The sequence below is a fragment of the Trichosurus vulpecula genome, chromosome 6 (assembly GCF_011100635.1).
Source record: "Trichosurus vulpecula isolate mTriVul1 chromosome 6, mTriVul1.pri, whole genome shotgun sequence".
NCBI classification, from domain to species: domain Eukaryota; kingdom Metazoa; phylum Chordata; class Mammalia; order Diprotodontia; family Phalangeridae; genus Trichosurus; species Trichosurus vulpecula.
The window spans coordinates 67,931,091-67,948,747 of record NC_050578.1 but is presented as its reverse complement, the minus strand read 5'-3'; the positions used below and the strand labels follow the sequence as shown (position 1 = coordinate 67,948,747).

At 38.1% G+C, this 17,657-nt stretch overlaps 1 protein-coding gene across 4 annotated transcripts in view; it reads right to left on the bottom strand.

Moving 5' to 3' along the window:
* The window catches only part of NFKB1 (nuclear factor kappa B subunit 1), a 173,330-nt gene that overhangs the window by 47,656 nt on the left and 108,017 nt on the right, over window positions 1–17,657 (bottom strand). For all 4 annotated transcript variants that reach the window (XM_036763810.1, XM_036763808.1, XM_036763811.1 and 1 more), the window contains one exon: window positions 1,231–1,379. In XM_036763810.1, coding sequence (XP_036619705.1) covers window positions 1,231–1,379 — 149 coding nt within the window. The remainder of the gene's footprint in view (window positions 1–1,230; window positions 1,380–17,657) is intronic.

The window sequence follows — 17,657 nt, the reverse complement described above, 5'->3', positions numbered from 1 at the left end:
GCTATTCAATGTCCTGGAAATTTGATAACAATAGACTTTGTTTCAAGGGAACTTCTCCTGCAGCTCCTTAAGAACAGGATGCTCTGAACCAAGAGATAATTATGATATATTAAACTGGAGTATATTTCCAATAAATAAGAGACTATTTTAATAAACCAACAGACCCAAAATTAAGTGTTCAATTATTTCTACGACTCCTTGCCTTTTCAAACTTCTCAGAGGTCAATTAGGAACAGGAAGGGAGTTCCTGAACAGATTATGGTGACTCACCTATGATGGGTGACAGGAAACAGGCCCAGTCTTTCAAGAGTTTATTGAAAAGAAAGTTCAGATAAAGCAAATTTGAAATTCTAATATCAACTTAAGCTTCTTCCTTCAATACAGTAGGACTCTGGACATCAAAAGAGCCAGATTTGAGTGACTAAAAAGGAAGTGGCTCTCTCTAGCTAGGTTTTTCACACTTGAGTATTCCCATCATCAAACAAAGAAATAAATGCCAGAGCACATACATGAAAGCAAACTCTCTAACAGCCAAACTGAAACTTGAGCTCAACTCTAGGTCTGCAACACCACTATAAGTTTAATTACAGTGATTTAAAACAACATCTCTCTTTTGAATGAACAACATAGATTAACTGAGATTTCAGCATAAACTCTGTTTAAGCCAGGATCACAAAGTTTCAAAAGATCCTATTTTTTGTAATTGATACTTTTCATCTTTTGGATTCAAATTCTTTCTATAAAACTTCTAAAATTAAAAAAAGGCCAATTAATTCTTGAACAAACAAGTGAGCTTATTTGGGTGTGAATCTAGTAAACGGCAAAATAAAAATCTATTGCTTCTTGCCCTTCAGTAAGTACCTTCTGAGAAGTAAGAGGGTGGAGCCCAAACCTAATTATTTTTTCTTTCTGAAATCTTCCCCAAATGTTTGTTCTGTAAGTGAAAATTAATTTACACATGGAAAAAATCACCAAGAGTATGTTAGCAGTCCCCCCCCCCAAAATAAATCAACCAATCAGTAAGCATTTACTAAGTGCCTAGTATGTGCCAGAAAAATGGCAGAGAGTGAGACCTTTGAGATGATGGCAAGAACACTTAGTTCCCTGAGAAAGCCTTCTAAATGTCCAAAAGAGGACTTCTATCAAAAATGGCTCCCTTTAAGAAAGGTCTTTGGCCCTCCTTCCTTGTACATGTCTCCTCCAACCCACCATACTGTCACTGTCACTTACCCCACCACCATGTCCTTGGGTCCAGCAGTTACAGTGCAGATTCCATCCTCACAGTGTTTCCCCACCAGGCTGTGAGCATGCAGGTGGACATGCTTCCCATTGGTGACCAACTGGACAATAACTTTTGCTGGCCCCACATAGTTGCAAATCTGAATAAGAAAACATTTTTAAAAACATTTAACACCAACGAACAAGGACACTTTTACACAATGAAAACAAAAACAGTAACAACAGAAACACAGAGAGAAGTGGTTCTGGGTGGGACTTTTTTGAAAGAGACCTTGGTAGAGTTGTTGTAGTTTGACATAAATGGTGCTGAATTTCAACGAAATATCAGCACTGCCCAGCCATGGGCAACAGTACTGATGGGTGGTTGGGACAGGAGACCATTACTGACTGGTGGAAACCTAAGACCTAAAAAAATGAGTAGGTATTTCTTGATTTTCAGGTCCAATCTTCTGAAGTACAAACCTTATGTTCGTATACATTTCTTAGTTTAATTATTTTGTTTATATACCAGTGCTATCTTTTCCTTAAAATTAATTTGTCTTTTGTGTTTTATGTTGCCTTCATTTCAGAATGTAGCCCTTCCTGTCCCCTATTCAGAGGGCCATCTCTTGTAACAAAAAATTGAAAGAAAAAAAAAAGCAGCAAAATTAACCAACGAATCAACTTTGTCTCAATATATATATAAAATATGTATATATAAACCCTGCATACCCTTAGTTCCCCCCCCCCACCTGCCCTTTTTGCAAGAAGGGAGGGAAGTACAGTTTTTCCCTCACTTTTTCTTTGGGTGAAGCCTACCTTCGTTATCTTTCATAAAAGTCCCCATTATAACACAGCATAACAATTATGCTAACCAATATTCTAGCCATAATCCCCCTATTGACAAATTACTTTGAATCAACACTTGCTTTTTGTTAACTCATAACATCCAATTCTTTTCTCTAAACGGAGATTGGTATTGTTCTATTTTGCTAATGAGGGTGAACTATATCAGACTAGAGGACCAGTCTGGTAACACATTAGGTTAACACCCAACAAAGTTGGTGAAATCATGATTAATGCTGGAGCACACTGAAAAAGACTAAATACTCTCACACTATTAGAATAAATGTTACCAGCAGAGACTCTCCAAAATAACTGAAGCTTCCTTCCAAATAAGAAAATGCTCATTTAGTTAATAATTTATTATTATATAATTACAATACATTCTTTTATAATAGAATATATTAATATTTATATATCACCACCTATATCATAATATAATAATTATATAATTAATAATTTAATATCCTCTTTTGCCCAATGCCCTCACAAGCTGCAGAAGGGACTGGCTTGTCCCTCACTTCTTCCCCTCCTCCAATGCTATCTCTCATCCAATCTAAACTATCAAAGCCCTAGAATTCTATCCGACAGACTACTTTTCTTAATGCACTATCACATTATACACCTGGCATGACAATTACATATGTCTCTCTCTTATTTCACTGAGACTCCTCGTGGGCGGGGGACAAATCTTTTTTCAGTTTTTGTATTCAAATAACTGTTTCCAAAAACCCCATTTATTTAGCACAAAAACCCTCACTAGCAGGCATAGGATCATAGATCTAGCTTTAGGAGGCACCTCTGAGACCATCTTGCCCAACTTTCTCAATTTACAGATGAGGAAACTGAGGCCCAGGTGTCTTGCCTAATGTCACCCAGCTGAGGCAGGATTTGAAATCAAGTCATCTGATCCCCAGAACCCATGCTTTTTCTACTGTGCAGGGTACTTCCCTTAGCCGCTACCCAAGGGGCTTACACTCGAAAGAGATAAGTGACAAGGTGTACAAAAACATTTCAATACTAGGTAAATTGAGGCAGCAGAAAAGACTACTAATGTGTGTGGTGGGTGGAGACTGAGGGGGGAGACGTAACAGAGAAGGCATTACAGTGACACAAACTGAAACTTGAAGGAATTTGGAGAGGTTGAATTTCCGGCATACGGTAAACTGTCAATAAATATTTGTCGAACTGAATTGGTGAGATTTTCCTCATTCCAGAGGAAGAGTCATTCTTCTGGCCAAGATAAGTAACTTGAGTACATAAAACTACTTCCTAATGTAGAAGAAAAAAAAACTTTCTATACAAAGTCTTTCATAACCCTGAACCTGGTCAGATTTTATTCTTCATAAATCTAAAGTAAAATTTTATCTTTCTAAATCTATTCTTTTATTTTCACTATGTGTTAACATCTCACACAGAATTTAGAGATGTCTCCATTTATCTTTCCTTTCAGGATCTATACATGTTAAGGATTCTATTCCTTTCTCAACCTGTTTACAGAATACATTTGTGTCTGTTTACTTAGAGGTTTGGACTGCCCACATTCATTACTAATTCAAGATAAGCCAGTCATGCTAAGAGTGAACCTATGCTTTTTAAAAGTCTAGCTGAAGCATAATAGATATTTCATTATTCCCCCTCTTTTAACTTTGTCTGAATCATTCTGTTTTAACTGTACATTGGGGGATTCAGATCAAGAAGTCCTCATGGAAAAAGAGTCATTATGTTTTGTTAGAATATCTTAGCAGGATTCTAAGAAAAAAAAAGTTAAAATCACACCTTGCCCATTTTTCTCTTGGTTAGCTATATTTACCTACTACTGAAAATGAGAAATAAAGTTGGGCCAGAGAAATGGTCAGAAAGATTTGTAGGAAAATTGGAGTAGGCAGGGGTGGGAGTGGAGCCATAACATAACTGATCCCTTCTTATAGTCCTGAAGGCAAAGACATCATGATGCACCAGAGAAACTGAGAACAGAAATCAAGGCAAGAATTCTACTCATCAGACTATCAGCCAAGAAAGCAGACCAGCTCCTGGCTACTGAGAAGCTTCTGGAATTTTTTACAATAGACTTAAAATCTGGTAACCCCAGAGATTATTTTGCATTTTAAGCAATAAGCTTGTGCTTACTTTTTTCACACTCAAAACTATCTGTCTGTAGGCTTGGCAGGCAGGCAGCCCTAGTACAGAAACCATGTTTATTGTGAAAACATGCTGAAGCTAGAGTAGTTTACCATGCTTTTGGCAATTTCATTCAAAGAACCATCCAGCTTATCAGTAAATCACTACCATATTTAGCCACTCACTAAAAGCTTAAGCAAAATCCTTTCCCAGAGAGACAGTAAAAATTAAGCCTGTTAGGTATCATAGCAACATGGAATTTTAGAAATGGAAGAAGTTTTAAACATCATCTAGTTCAATCTGCTCATTTTACAAATGAAGAAACTGAGGAACAGAGAAGTGTCATGATCTGCTCAAAGTGGCAAATTTCTTGACTCCCAGCCTAATCTTCTTTCACATTTCCACTAAAGTAGGCTAGGAGGAATAAATAATACTAAACCATATACAAGCACAATTTCATGTCATTTAAAAACTTGGAATTTTTATTTTTAAAAGGTATTTTTTATTAGGGGGAAGGCAGAAAATATATTTAGATATTTTATTGATTATCTTTCTCTTTTATTCAAACTTCTCTGTAACTTTCCCTTATCCCTACAGTATGTTTCATTCTGCACCTATAATCTAATACATCTTAATGGCAAGGAGGGACTCAAGCTTTACCAATAGCCTTCAGAAGTCATGAGTGGTCACAATACTGGTTTCTCTCTCTCTCTCTCTCTCTCTCTCTCTCTCTCTCTCTCTCTCTCTCTCTCTTTCTCTCTCTCTCTCCCTCACACACACACACACACACACACACACACACACACACACTCCCCATCTGTCTCAGTCTCTCTTGCTTTCTGTTTGTCTCTCTCACTCTGTCTCTATCTCTGTCTCTCTCATGTTCCTCCTTTCTCTTTGTCTCTCTCTGTCTTTCCATCTCTGTCTCTCTTTCTCTGTCTTGTGCTCTCTTTCTCTTTGTCTCTATCTTTCTGTCTCTGTCTCTCTCTGTCTCTCCAAGTTTTATTGATGCTTTTCTCTTTGCATCTACATCATTGTAACTTCCCATTGACACCATCCACAAAAGAAATATAAAAAGGTTCCCCTTTATAACAAAATATTACAACCAAACAAAACAAACTGCGGGCTTCTCTTGACAACCATGGCCCTGGTTCCCCAGCTCTCTGACAACAGTGATGAGGCATGCTTCACCAGGAATCTTTGGAACTCATGACGAGTCACTGCATTCATCAGAGTTCTGAAGCTTTGAAAGGTTCTTTTTCTTTATATTATAGTGCTCATGGGGTGAATGATTTTCCCCATTCTGCTTATTTGGATCTACATCAGTTTACACAGGTCTCCATGCTCTTTTCTGAATTCTTCATATTTGTCATTTCTTGTAGTACAATAATATTTCACTAAGTTCATATGCCACCATTTGTTTTGTTTTTTCCCCAAATGCTGGGCACCAATTTTTGTACCTGTTCCACACCACTATAAAAGGTGCTTTAACAAATATTTCTGTATATCTGGGACCTTGCCCTTTGTCATTGGCATACAAGGGTATATGCTAAGTTCTGATGTCTTTCAACACTTTTCCTACTTTACATGATTGTAGTCATTGTGTACATTGCCATCCTGGGCAGATCTGTGGGTAGTTTCTCTACCAATACAGATTGCAACCTCTCTGGGTGGTGCTAGAGTACACAGAGCACTGGACTTAGAGTCAGAAAGAGCTGAATTCAAATCTAGCTTCATCTATTTATTAGCTGTGTGACTTTGGGCAACTCACTTAATCTCTGCCTGCCTCACTTTCCTCATCCGCAAAACGGGAATTAATAATAGCAACTGCTGTTATCATTTGTTTTTCAGTCATACCTGACTCTTTGTGATCCCATTTGGGGTTTTCTTGGCAAAGATGCTGGAGTGGTTTGCCATTTCCTTCTCCCCCTCATTTGACAGATGAGGAAACTGAGGCAAACAGGGTTAAGTGACTTGCCCAGGGTCACACAGCTGGTAAGTTCTGAGGCCATATTTGAACTGAGACATTCTTCATCCAGGCCCTGAGATCTTGTCCAATGAGCCCCAGCATTGTCATGAGCATTAACGAGGTAATATTTACAAAGTGCTCTGCATAAATTTTAGTTAATTTTAGTTTTAAAATGATGATAATTATCAGATTGTGACCTTGGGGCAAGTTATTTAACTTCTGCCCACCCCACTTTCCTCATCTATAAAAGGGGGATAATAGTGGTACCTCAAGTTGTGAGCACCAAATGAGATAATATTTCTAAAGTTCTCTGCAAACCTTAAAATGTTACAGAAATTCTAGCCGTTGTTATTTTAAAATGATGATGATGAAGATGATGATGATGGAAGATGACAGTGGGACCCTGGGCAAGTCACTAAATCTCTGCCTGCCTCAATTTCATCAGCTGCAAAATGGCTATAATAATAGCATCTCCCTCCCAGGGTTGTTGTAAGGATAAAACAAGATAATAAACAAAAGCACTTTCGATATATAATCAATCGCTAGTTCGTTTTGTAATTCAGTAGCTGCTTTTTTCAAACTAAAATAAAAATCTGCCCATCCCCCTTGTGGAACTGTCAACTTGGTTGATATCTGGTCAGTTTTGCTGAATTTCCTTCCCCCCACCCCTTCTTTATCTTTTAAATTCTTCATTAGGAGAAATTCTCTGGGAAAGGGGAAATACATATTTGGAAATGAATGCAGTGAACAAAAACAAACCAATTGATATTAATAACTTTTTTAAAGCAAGTCTAATTGGGAAAGAAAACCCTCCAATAAATAAATCTCTTAACAAACATCTTGCTGAAGCCAACTTGCTTCAGAACTTAGCTAGGCTGGTCCACATACAACAGACACACTAGACGCATACTTGAAACCTCTCCAGCTTTGGAAGAACCTGCCAGAGCTTGCACTGCATTAGCCCAGCCTCCCTTAACCCTGGATCACCCTAAAAACATGGCAGAGGCCTCAGAACAAGTCTTCCATACTGTATACATTCTAAAATACAACATTAAGCAGAGTGGTTCAACAGCGACAAGGCTGATGATAGGAAACCCACTGGGCTGCCATCTTAAATTAGGTGACAGCAATGGCCTGCTGTCTTACTTTTTCTTACTCTATCGCATCAGGATTCAAGAGTGTCAAGAATGAGGAACTTGAAGATCTCTCTGAGGTAAAAAACCTGAAAAATCTGCCTGTGACTAATGTATTTCTTCATCTACTTGGAAGAATAGGAAGGCATCATCTGGTCTTTACAGAAACCACACTGCATCTCCACAGAGGGGTAGCTGGCTGGAAATGGACTTTCCCAAACACCACCTGAAAGCAGAAGCTGAAATGTGATGCTACACAATGATGTCTCACACACACACACACAAACAGGCTCAGTGCCCTATGCTCAGGGGAGGCATTTACTTTTAAAATGTCACCTTCAGTTAGGTACGATTTCGTATGCTGGTACAAAAGCCACAATACTTCTATTTTGTAATAGTACAACTAAGAACAACATTAGGGCCATTAGTATCTTATCATAAAGGACAGATAGCAACACCATGGCCTGAGAGCCTAGAAAAAGGAGTGTCAGGGCTTTCCTCTGACACACACTATGTGACCCTGGGTAACCTACTTCACATGCCAGTGTTCCAGGGACCTCCTGAAGAATGTAAATTATAGAGGAAGTACTGACCTACTTTAATGGTGGAAGGAATTTGCTCACCTGAGACTTCCCATGAAATCACAGATCCAGTCCTATCTATTCCTACATAATAAAGGATGATAGGTGATACATGTATACATGAGATGCAAAGATACATGAATGGGACTGGAGATGGGCTGGTCAAGCCTCGTGAAGCAGGGGTTCTAGATGGACAGCTGATGTGCCTATAATGGCAAAAGATCCAGGGAAGAGCTATGGCATCCTGAGGGGAGCGTCGATAGGACAAGAGACGCAGAAGATTAGCTTGCCTACATGAGTTGTAATTGGTGCCAATGAAGGGAATACCTACATCCGTGAAATCAAAGTATAAAAATTTTATTCCATCTGCTCTGATAGGATCATAGATTCTCGAGTTGGAATGGACCTTACAGGTAATTTAGTCACCTAGGCGGCTTACAGAAGAAAGGCTAAAGGGGGGAGCTAGGTGGCACAGGGGATAGAGCACTGCCCCTGGAGGCAGGAGAACCTGAGTTCAAATCCGACCTTAGACAGTAGACACTTTATTAGCTGCGTAACCCTGGGCAAGTCACTTAACCCCGACTGCCTCACCCCCACCTCAAAAAAAACATGCCTGGGCCTATAGTCAGGAGTTCAAATCTGGCCTCAGATACTTAACTGACTGTGTGACCTTGGTCAATTTATTTAACCTCTGCCTGCCTCAGTCTCCTAAATTACAAAATGGGGTAATAATAACACCTATCTCCCAGAGTTGTTGTGAGAAACAAACAAAGTGTTTGTAAAGAACTTTTCAACGTGTCTAGTACATAGCAGGCTAGCTCTTTGTCTGCTGGCTTGCTGGTTCTGAAGAACTTCTTAAAAATATAAATGACTTTGTAAGTTTATCTCTATGGTTACTTTTTCATGGGGGCAGATCATAACCCATCCACACCTTCTTGTCCTGGGTGATTCTTGTCCACAAGAATATGTGTGTCTGTAGATATGTATGTGTGTATATGTGTGTATATTTGTGTGTATATATGCATATGTGTATATACACATGCATATACACATATAAAACAAAGTATAACTATATAATTATATAAGATATTATATAGCATAACTGTAATATATAATTATATAGCATACATGAATATATTATAGATCATATAGTATATAATATATAACATCATATAGTGTCATATAGGAATACACTAGAACCTTTCCCAATAAATACGGGAATGACGCAAGGATGCCCACTCTCCTTACAGAAATGCTAGAAACAGCCATAAGACAAGACAACGAAATTAAAGGCTTAAAGAAGGTAAAGCGGAGATAAAACTAGTCCTTTTTGCTGATGATATGATGATGTACTTGGAAAATCCTAGGGAATCAGCAAAGATTCTAATTGAGACAATATCTTCAGTAAAGTTGCAGGCTACAAACAAAATCCTCAAAAATCAACAGCATATCTACATGGTAACGAAACTCGAAAAGCAATAACGGAAAGGAAATCCCATTTCAAATAACTACAAAATGCATAAATATATACATAATGTGTGTATGTATAGATGCACACATATAAACGCATGCAAACACACACAGATGGACTGGGTCAATGGCCTGTTCATCCTAATGAATGTCATAATTGTGACCAATTGGCATTCATGGTGCATTTGGTTTTTCTCTCATTAGCCATTAGATGGTATGCTTCTATGTGGCTGTCTCATTTAGAAGTTTCTACAATGCTCCAGGGCTTGATACCAACAACCCTCTGTCATCTACAAACTAAAGGACCTTGTTGACCTCACCATTGTCTATTAAAGAAATTATCTCCTACTTGGAGCCCAATACTAGTTATTCTCTATGACAGTGACAAACAACTTTGATAAGAACACACCTCCCAGCTTTGTAGTGACAAAGGTATCTTTGGTCCTGCATTTTTCAAGGAGTCTTATATGGGAGACATTTTTCAGAAGACAGCCTTTAATGATACATTTGCTCTATCAGAAAAACATCTCAGACAAATCATCTCCTTAAGTTTATTTTGAAAAGAGCTTCCTCTGGGATATGGCTCATACTGAGCTACTTAAGCTGGTTACAAAGAGGAGAGGGGCTAGTGGGATTTCATAATTCTCTCAGATATTGAATCATCCTGGGCCATCACCAGTCATCTTGCCTTTTGCCCTTCCACTGGACTTTGATGACTCTGGAGGAGAGAGTGAGGCTGATGACTCTGGGCAGGTCTGCCTCACTTAAACCCAACTCAAAAGCAAGTCAAGACATCACCCCATGATGTCATTGGTCCTCGTTGAGAACAAAGGACGAACAAAAAACAACAACTCCATTCATTCAATATATGTATTTTAAACTACATTCCCAAGCTCAAAGAAGGCAAGAATAATATTTGTCACCTTTGTACCCCAGCTCCTAGGATGGTGCCTAATGCACACATAATGGGTATTCAATAAATGTCTGTCAGACTGTTTTGTTGTTAGATTCCTTCCTGTTCTAGCATTGCAGAGTTGCAGGATGACATCTTAAGGTCAGATCTCCTAGCAACGAAACAAAATCAAGTTTTTATAAGACTCTTTCCTTTTGTTTAATATTTATTGAGCAACCACAAAGCAAACCAGAATGGAATACTTGATACTATCCCCACTCTGGATGAGCTATTCTGTGGTATACCAATAAATTCATTTCCCATCCTTTGTACGCACAGATGGTACAACTGATCCGATGCTGACAAGGTTCTACCAGTCACCATCAATGATCTGTGCTGAGGCACCTGAATTCTCGGTTGTAACCCTCTTTACTAAAATAATTTTTTAAAATTTATATTTATTTTATTTTTAATTTATGGAATAAAACAAGCATTTCCATAACATAGTATAATAAAAAAGATGATTACACATGAGACTGCAAATGTATTGTGTATAACTTGCTATTTCTTTTAAATATATAATAAAGTTATCATGTAAATTTCTTTTTTTCTTTTTTTTCCCTTTTCTTCTTTCCCCTGTCCACCCCTGAGATGGCTACCATTAGACACAAATATGTGCGTATGTGTATGTGTATATGTATATGTATATGTATATATATGTAAAATCATTCTATACATACTTCTATTTATCATTTCTTTCTCTGGATAAAGATGGTCTTCCTTCATGTCCTTTGTAGTTAACTTGGGCATTTATAACAGGCAAAATGACTGAGTTGCTCAAAGTTGTTTTTAAAACAATATTGCTGTTACTGTATATGATGGCCCCTTGGTTCTACTCATTTTGCTCTTCATTACTGGTTGAGGGATGAGTGTATGTATGTGTGTGTGCATGCGTATGTAAGATTTCCCTATACGAATGCAATCCCCTGTTCAGAACAAAAAGCCAAAACCAAAACACCAACAAAAGATGCATTCTAGACTCCCACAGTCTATGAGGCTGTGAACAAAGTTGATGGGGGTGACTGTAAGCCATTTGGGAGCTCTATAAAGATCAATGCTCTTGTGAAATCCTGCCATTAGGAGCTTTTCAGGATGAGGTACAATTTCTCAATTGGGCTTGGGGGTGGGCCAAAGCAGTGGGATGGGTGGAAAAGAACTGCCATCAAAGAGATCATGATAAGACAGAAGTGACACCATGAGGGTGAGAAAATGCAATAAATCATATTTGTTCAGTCTCCAGGGTGAAACAGGTCCCAGTTGACTCCGCCCCAGGCTCTTTGTAATCCGGGCCAGTGATCTCCAACTCAGAACCACTTGCTTATCGTTTCTGCTAGAAGCTAGGTGGAGGAATGTCTCTGGCAATTGCATTTAATGGAGAGAACTGAAAAAAAGAAGCAAATGTGGGTGTCTGGACACTAAAATCAGTGCCTACCACAGTGCTCTGAACATAGTAGGTGCTTTATATATATGTATGTTGAGTGCAACTGAATTGAATCAAGCCTGGGAAGTGGGTCACCCTGGATATCTTCCTGTCTTCTATCTAAAACCTATAGCAATGATATTGATTATCTACCTGCATGTAGATGACGACAACAATAATTATAATAACAATATAAACGAATAGATGTGATATCTACATATGTGTGTGAGCTAAATGCTTTACAATTATCTTTTGATCCTCATAACAGCCTCCCTATGAGGTAGGTGCCACTATTATCTCCATTTTACAGATGAGGAAACTGAGGCAAATAAAGATTTTTTTTTAAATGACTAGTCTAGATAGCAAGCATCTGTGCTAGGATTTGAAATCCAGTCTTCCTGACTTCAGACCCAGCACTCTATCCATGTACCACCTATCTGTCCCTTAGGCATAGATATATGCCTCAGCATGTTCACGACCATAATAATTAAAAATTGCAAATTCTAATGGCTCATATTCCTCAAATCTGGGGAAAGCTCTCTCTATATTATCTCCATCTGTGAAACACTTCTCTCTTGTAAATAGACTCCACTCAGGCATCCCACCTCCTACTGGAACACTTCCCAGACCCTCCCAGGAGTTAATGTACTCTTTCTCTCTTCAAAGGGACCTTTAAGGAAATCTTTATCTCTTTATTGGTGTACCTGAGGTGTCCCTGGTAGAGAGCATACATTTCCTCACTGGAGGCAGAGACTGCCTTGGTTTTGGCTATTTCTAGCCTCTGGAAATCAACGGAAGAACAGGCATTTATTAAGTGCCTATTGTACTCTAGGTACTGCAGATATGAAGACAAAAGCGATACTGCCCCTGCCCTCAAGGAGCTTACTGGGAAAGGTGTCTAGAATACAGTTGGTGATTGTTCGTTAAAGAATAGTGCCAAACACGTTGTCTTGCCTACTGGGTTGATTTTATCCTTTCCCTAAACAAATTATTTTTGTTGCATGCAAATTTAGATGCCCGCATATTTGGAATTCTTTTTTGGCAAGCGGAAATGATCTATGCCAAATGCTTTGAGGTGTAACTTATAACTTTATAACTAAACCACTTTGTAAACAAGAAAGTCTAGCATAGATTAGTTTATTTTCACAGTGTAGCACAGAGGACATTATTGATAAGCATAGGCACTGAATAGCTCTGGAGCCCTAGGCTCCTAGGGGAATGCTTAACCTCTTTTAAAAAAAATTATTTTTAATTCATGGAATGAAACAAGCATTTCTATAACCTAGTACAATAAAAAAGATGGTTGCACACGAAACTGCAAATCTACTATGTACAACTTGTCATTCCTTTCAAATATACAAAAAATTATCGTGTAAATTTCTTTGTTTTTCTTCTACTTCTTAACTACAGTAGTTACAGTATGTTACTTAACTACAGTATGTTACAGTAGTAACATACATACATATATACACATGTATATACTTACATGTATACATACATACACACATCTATACACATATGTATACACACTTCATATACATTATACACATACACATGTGTATATGTGTATTATGTATGAATATATTTATGTATATGCATATATAAAATTATTTCTATTAGCATCATCTACACGTAGATACATATAGCACTATAATTGCTATAGTCTTTACATTTCCCAACCTTGGTTGAGAGAGAAGACAGAAGACATCCAAGGTGACTTACTTCCCATGCATGATTCAGTTCAGTTCCATTCAACATCCATATATTAAAATGGAGATCATAATACTACCTATTTCTCAGGGTTGTTGAGAGGATCACATGAGCTAATCACTGTAAAGGAGTTTATGTCTCACTACCCAAATCTATGACAGAAAAGTTGCAGATTTGCACCAGGCAGAGTTTCCTTGCTGAGATTTCCTCACATGGATGAAATCAGAGTCAGACCAAAAAGCTGAAACTAAAATATCAACAAAAGATGCCTTCTAGCCTCTCATGGTCAATGAGTCTACAAATAAGGTTGAAGACAGTGATTGTTAAGACATTTAGGAGTTCTATAAAAATCAGTCCTCTTGTGAGGGGAATATAATAACAAAATAATAACTCAAAACTCCCTAGACCGAAACACATTATGCTCAAATATTATTTTAAAAAAAGATATGAACACTATACAATTATCTGTGGCAATAGAGTAGGTATGGGGATGGGCTTTGATAGCATAGAAAATAGAAATTCAGAGATAATTTTAAAGAATCTTAATTTTAGAAATTCAATTTCATTTTTCTTTCACCATTAACTCATTGATCAGAATCATTCAAGATTGGGGCAGCTAGGTGGCACAGTGAGTAGCGCACCAGCCCGGGGTCAGCAAGACGTGAATTCAAATCCAACCTGAGACACTTGACACGCTTACTAGCTATGTGACCTTGAGCAAGTCACTTAACCCCAATTGCCCTGCCTCCCCCCCTCCAGAATTGCTCAAGATTAGTCAAAGTGACTACAGAAAAGGGAAGCAAAGTTCCTGGATAATGAGCTACTGAAAAATCAAGAACTGTCTATACTTACACTGTGTCAGAAATACTTTCATGACTAAAGCTCGTCATATATGGAAGCCAATGAACTATAACTGAAAAAGGTTTCACACACACACACAAAAAAAAATACCCATATCAGTGAGTTCGAGTACCAGGTCAGGAGGTTTAGTTACGCTCTTGTATCTGAGATATAGTGAAGTTCTGGATTGGATCTTTCAAACTTCAGAGAAACAATAATACTAAACATAATGACAATTCACTTTTCTAGAGTGCCTCAATGTTTCTATCCTAAGTAGCCAAGTTGGTACAGCTGGACTTGGTGTTGGAAAGAAAAGTTCAAATCTAGTCTCATTTACTAGCTATGTGACCATGGACAAGCATCACATAACCTCTGACTTGCGTTTATCTCAGTTTTCCCATATGTATACAAGGATAATAAAAGCACCTTTATCCCAGGGCTTCTGTGTGGAGAAAGTAGAATGATATTTGTAAAGCACTTTGAAAACTTTAAAGCACCGTATACTTGCTATCATCACCACCACCACCATCATCATCATCATTTACTTCTTTCTGCAAACCACCTCTGGGAGATATGGAATGAAAACTGTGTCAGCCTCATTTTACAGAAGAAGAAACAGGCCCAGAGATTAAATGGTTTTTCTAACAGCAGTAATAAGAGTCAAATCTGGAAGTAGGATCAGATCTAAAATCATTCTAGTCCTCATTTTACCGATAGGAGAATAGAAGCTCACCACCCATTAAATGAGTTGCTCGAGACCTGCTAGGTAGTAAACAGAGGCAGAGACATGATTCAAACCCAGGTACTTTCACAAAAAACAAACAAACCCAACATGCTTTATTTATTTACTCTGTGAGAAATGTAAATTACTCCTTAAGTGGTGAAAAATTCTAAAAATGGTTTTGGCCTCTCAAACCACAAACAATTTTGAATGAAAGCTAAAAAGAGTTCTGAGAATATCTGATATTGCGATCCAGTCAAGAAACAAAGTGATTCCTTTCTTCAAAAAAAGGGCAAATAATTATTTCAATATTATATTTTCCTGCTAAGAAAGCCAAACTTTATATCAGCTTCATTGAAAGCATTTGATGAGGGAATAGTCATTGAGATAATTTGACTCTTGATGATCTAAAAAAATTCTTGAAGTTCACCAGCTCTACACAGAATTTAATTTGCATTACAGTAAATACAGCTGCAAATGCAAAAGAGGGATAGGAGACATTTTGGTGGCTGCTGGAAGAAAGCCAGTGAACTGTTCCTTTCTTCAGAAGGAAAGTACATGAAATAAAGAACATTTCAATTATTCTTCTGAGATTTCCTGTGGAAAACCCCCACTAAATTAAGAGAATTTCAAGTGAGTAAAACTGGGAAATTTTCTATGTAAGATTTTTTTACCCTTTAATTGGTTATTCTAAACACCAGGACACCAATACAGCAAAATAATAAAGCCCGGCTAAGTGACAGACTGAGGTTAACCAAAATATTGTAACAGTGACACAAGGATGATGAAAAAAAAAGATGGCAAGATTTCACAGGAAGGGGAAAATAGCACATGCTCTGACATGTTCCAACACACAATCAGGCTAAACCATGTTGTGGAACATAACTGTACTTCTAACCTGCGGCCAAACAAATACACACCACTACCACTACCAATAAGAGGAGCAGCAGCAATAACTACTCACATTTATAGAGTGCTTTTATAATTTACAAAGCATTTTCCTCATAAATACCCTGTTACAGATGGGGAAAACTGAGTCTCAAAGATGTGATGGGCACAGTATGAAATAGCTAGCAAGTATCAGAACCTGCTCAGCTGCCCCTAACACAAATCTCTCTTCTCTCTCTCTCTCTCTCTCTCTCTCTCGCTCTCTCTCTCTCTCTCTCTGTCTCTTTCTCTCTCTGTCTCTCTTTGTCTCTCACTGTTTTTCTGTCTCTGTCTCTCTGTCTCTCAATCTGTCTCTGTCTCTCTGTTTGTCTGTGTGTCTCTGTCTCTGTGTCTATCTGTCTGTCTCCCTCTGTCTCTGTCTGTCTGTCTCTGTGTCTCTGTCTCTCTTTCTCTCTGTTGTACCACTTCTCCTCCAAATCATAGCACAAATTCCTTAACTCAGTAACAGAATGTAAAAAGTCTAGATGAAATGTGTCCAGAGTTTCCATTCTCATGTATGTCTTCTCAAATGGAAAAAGAAAAAATCAAAATAGAAAGTAAGACAAAGAAAGTTCTTCCTTTGTACTGTACAAATGGGACATTTTAATTAAACAGCTTTGACAAATTCTATAAATAAACTTTGTTCCCATGTATTCCAAAAGGCCTCCTCACCGTCCTAGAATGTAACAGACAGGCTCTGTTAAAATGCTGTAGGAATGGAATGATGTTAGGCAGCATTTTAGCTCAGAAACCAGCAGTCCCAGGATGCTTATTAATAGGTTAAAAAAAATTTAATGATAAGAAATAGGAAGATATAGCCAGCACTTGATAAGAGTGGTTAATTCTTATGGAAGAAGTAAGGGCTCTGAGAAAAAAAGAGAAGTTTAGAACTGGGAAGAACATTAAGTTAAATAAATTCAACTTTTATTAAGTGCTTACTATGTGCCCTATGTTAGGACTGAGGACACAAAATCAGAAACAAAACAGCCCTTATTCTGAAGGGACTTAGCTTAGTGGTAGGGAACCAAATACAGTATAGATGCAAATAAGAATGATACAGAGAAGGCCCTGATCAGGGCAAAGTAGCAATCAATAAATAATGCCGTAAGAAATTTGAGGGACAAGGGACCATTTTCGCCCGTGGTGTCTGGGAAAGGCTTCAGAAAAGCAGGATCACCTAAACTGGGCTTTCCTTAAAGGAAAAGAATTTGAAGAAGAGAGTGTGCATGTGTTCCTAGTGGAGGGAGATTTCCAGACTGGGAAAGAGCCCTCCCTCACTCTAATCAGAGTCAAGTGCAAGTCATGTCATCGCTTCCTTGATGTCATGGTCCTCTTCGAGAATGAAGGACAAACACAAGATTTCCAGACAAGCTCATTTTAAAGATGGGGGAACAAGTTTGCCTTGTAATCACATAGGATTTTTTTAAAATGTGAAAACTCTCATTTGGATTCATTCAATGTTCTCTGAGAATACAAAAGTTGAAGAAAGCAAGTCCAAAGTTTGGCTCCTTATCCAGGTCTTGCCCCTAACTGTGAAAGCCCCATTTGGTTCTGTCCTGGGCTACCTTCTCTTCTCCCTCGAAACTGCCTCACTTGATGATTGCAATAGCTCCCATGAATGGGAATTCTGATGGTTCTCAAATCTACCTATCCTTGCCTCCTCTCTGCTGACCTCCAATCTCACATCTCCAACTGCCTTTCAGACATCCTGAAGTGGACGTCCAATAGACATCTAACTCAACATGTCCAAGA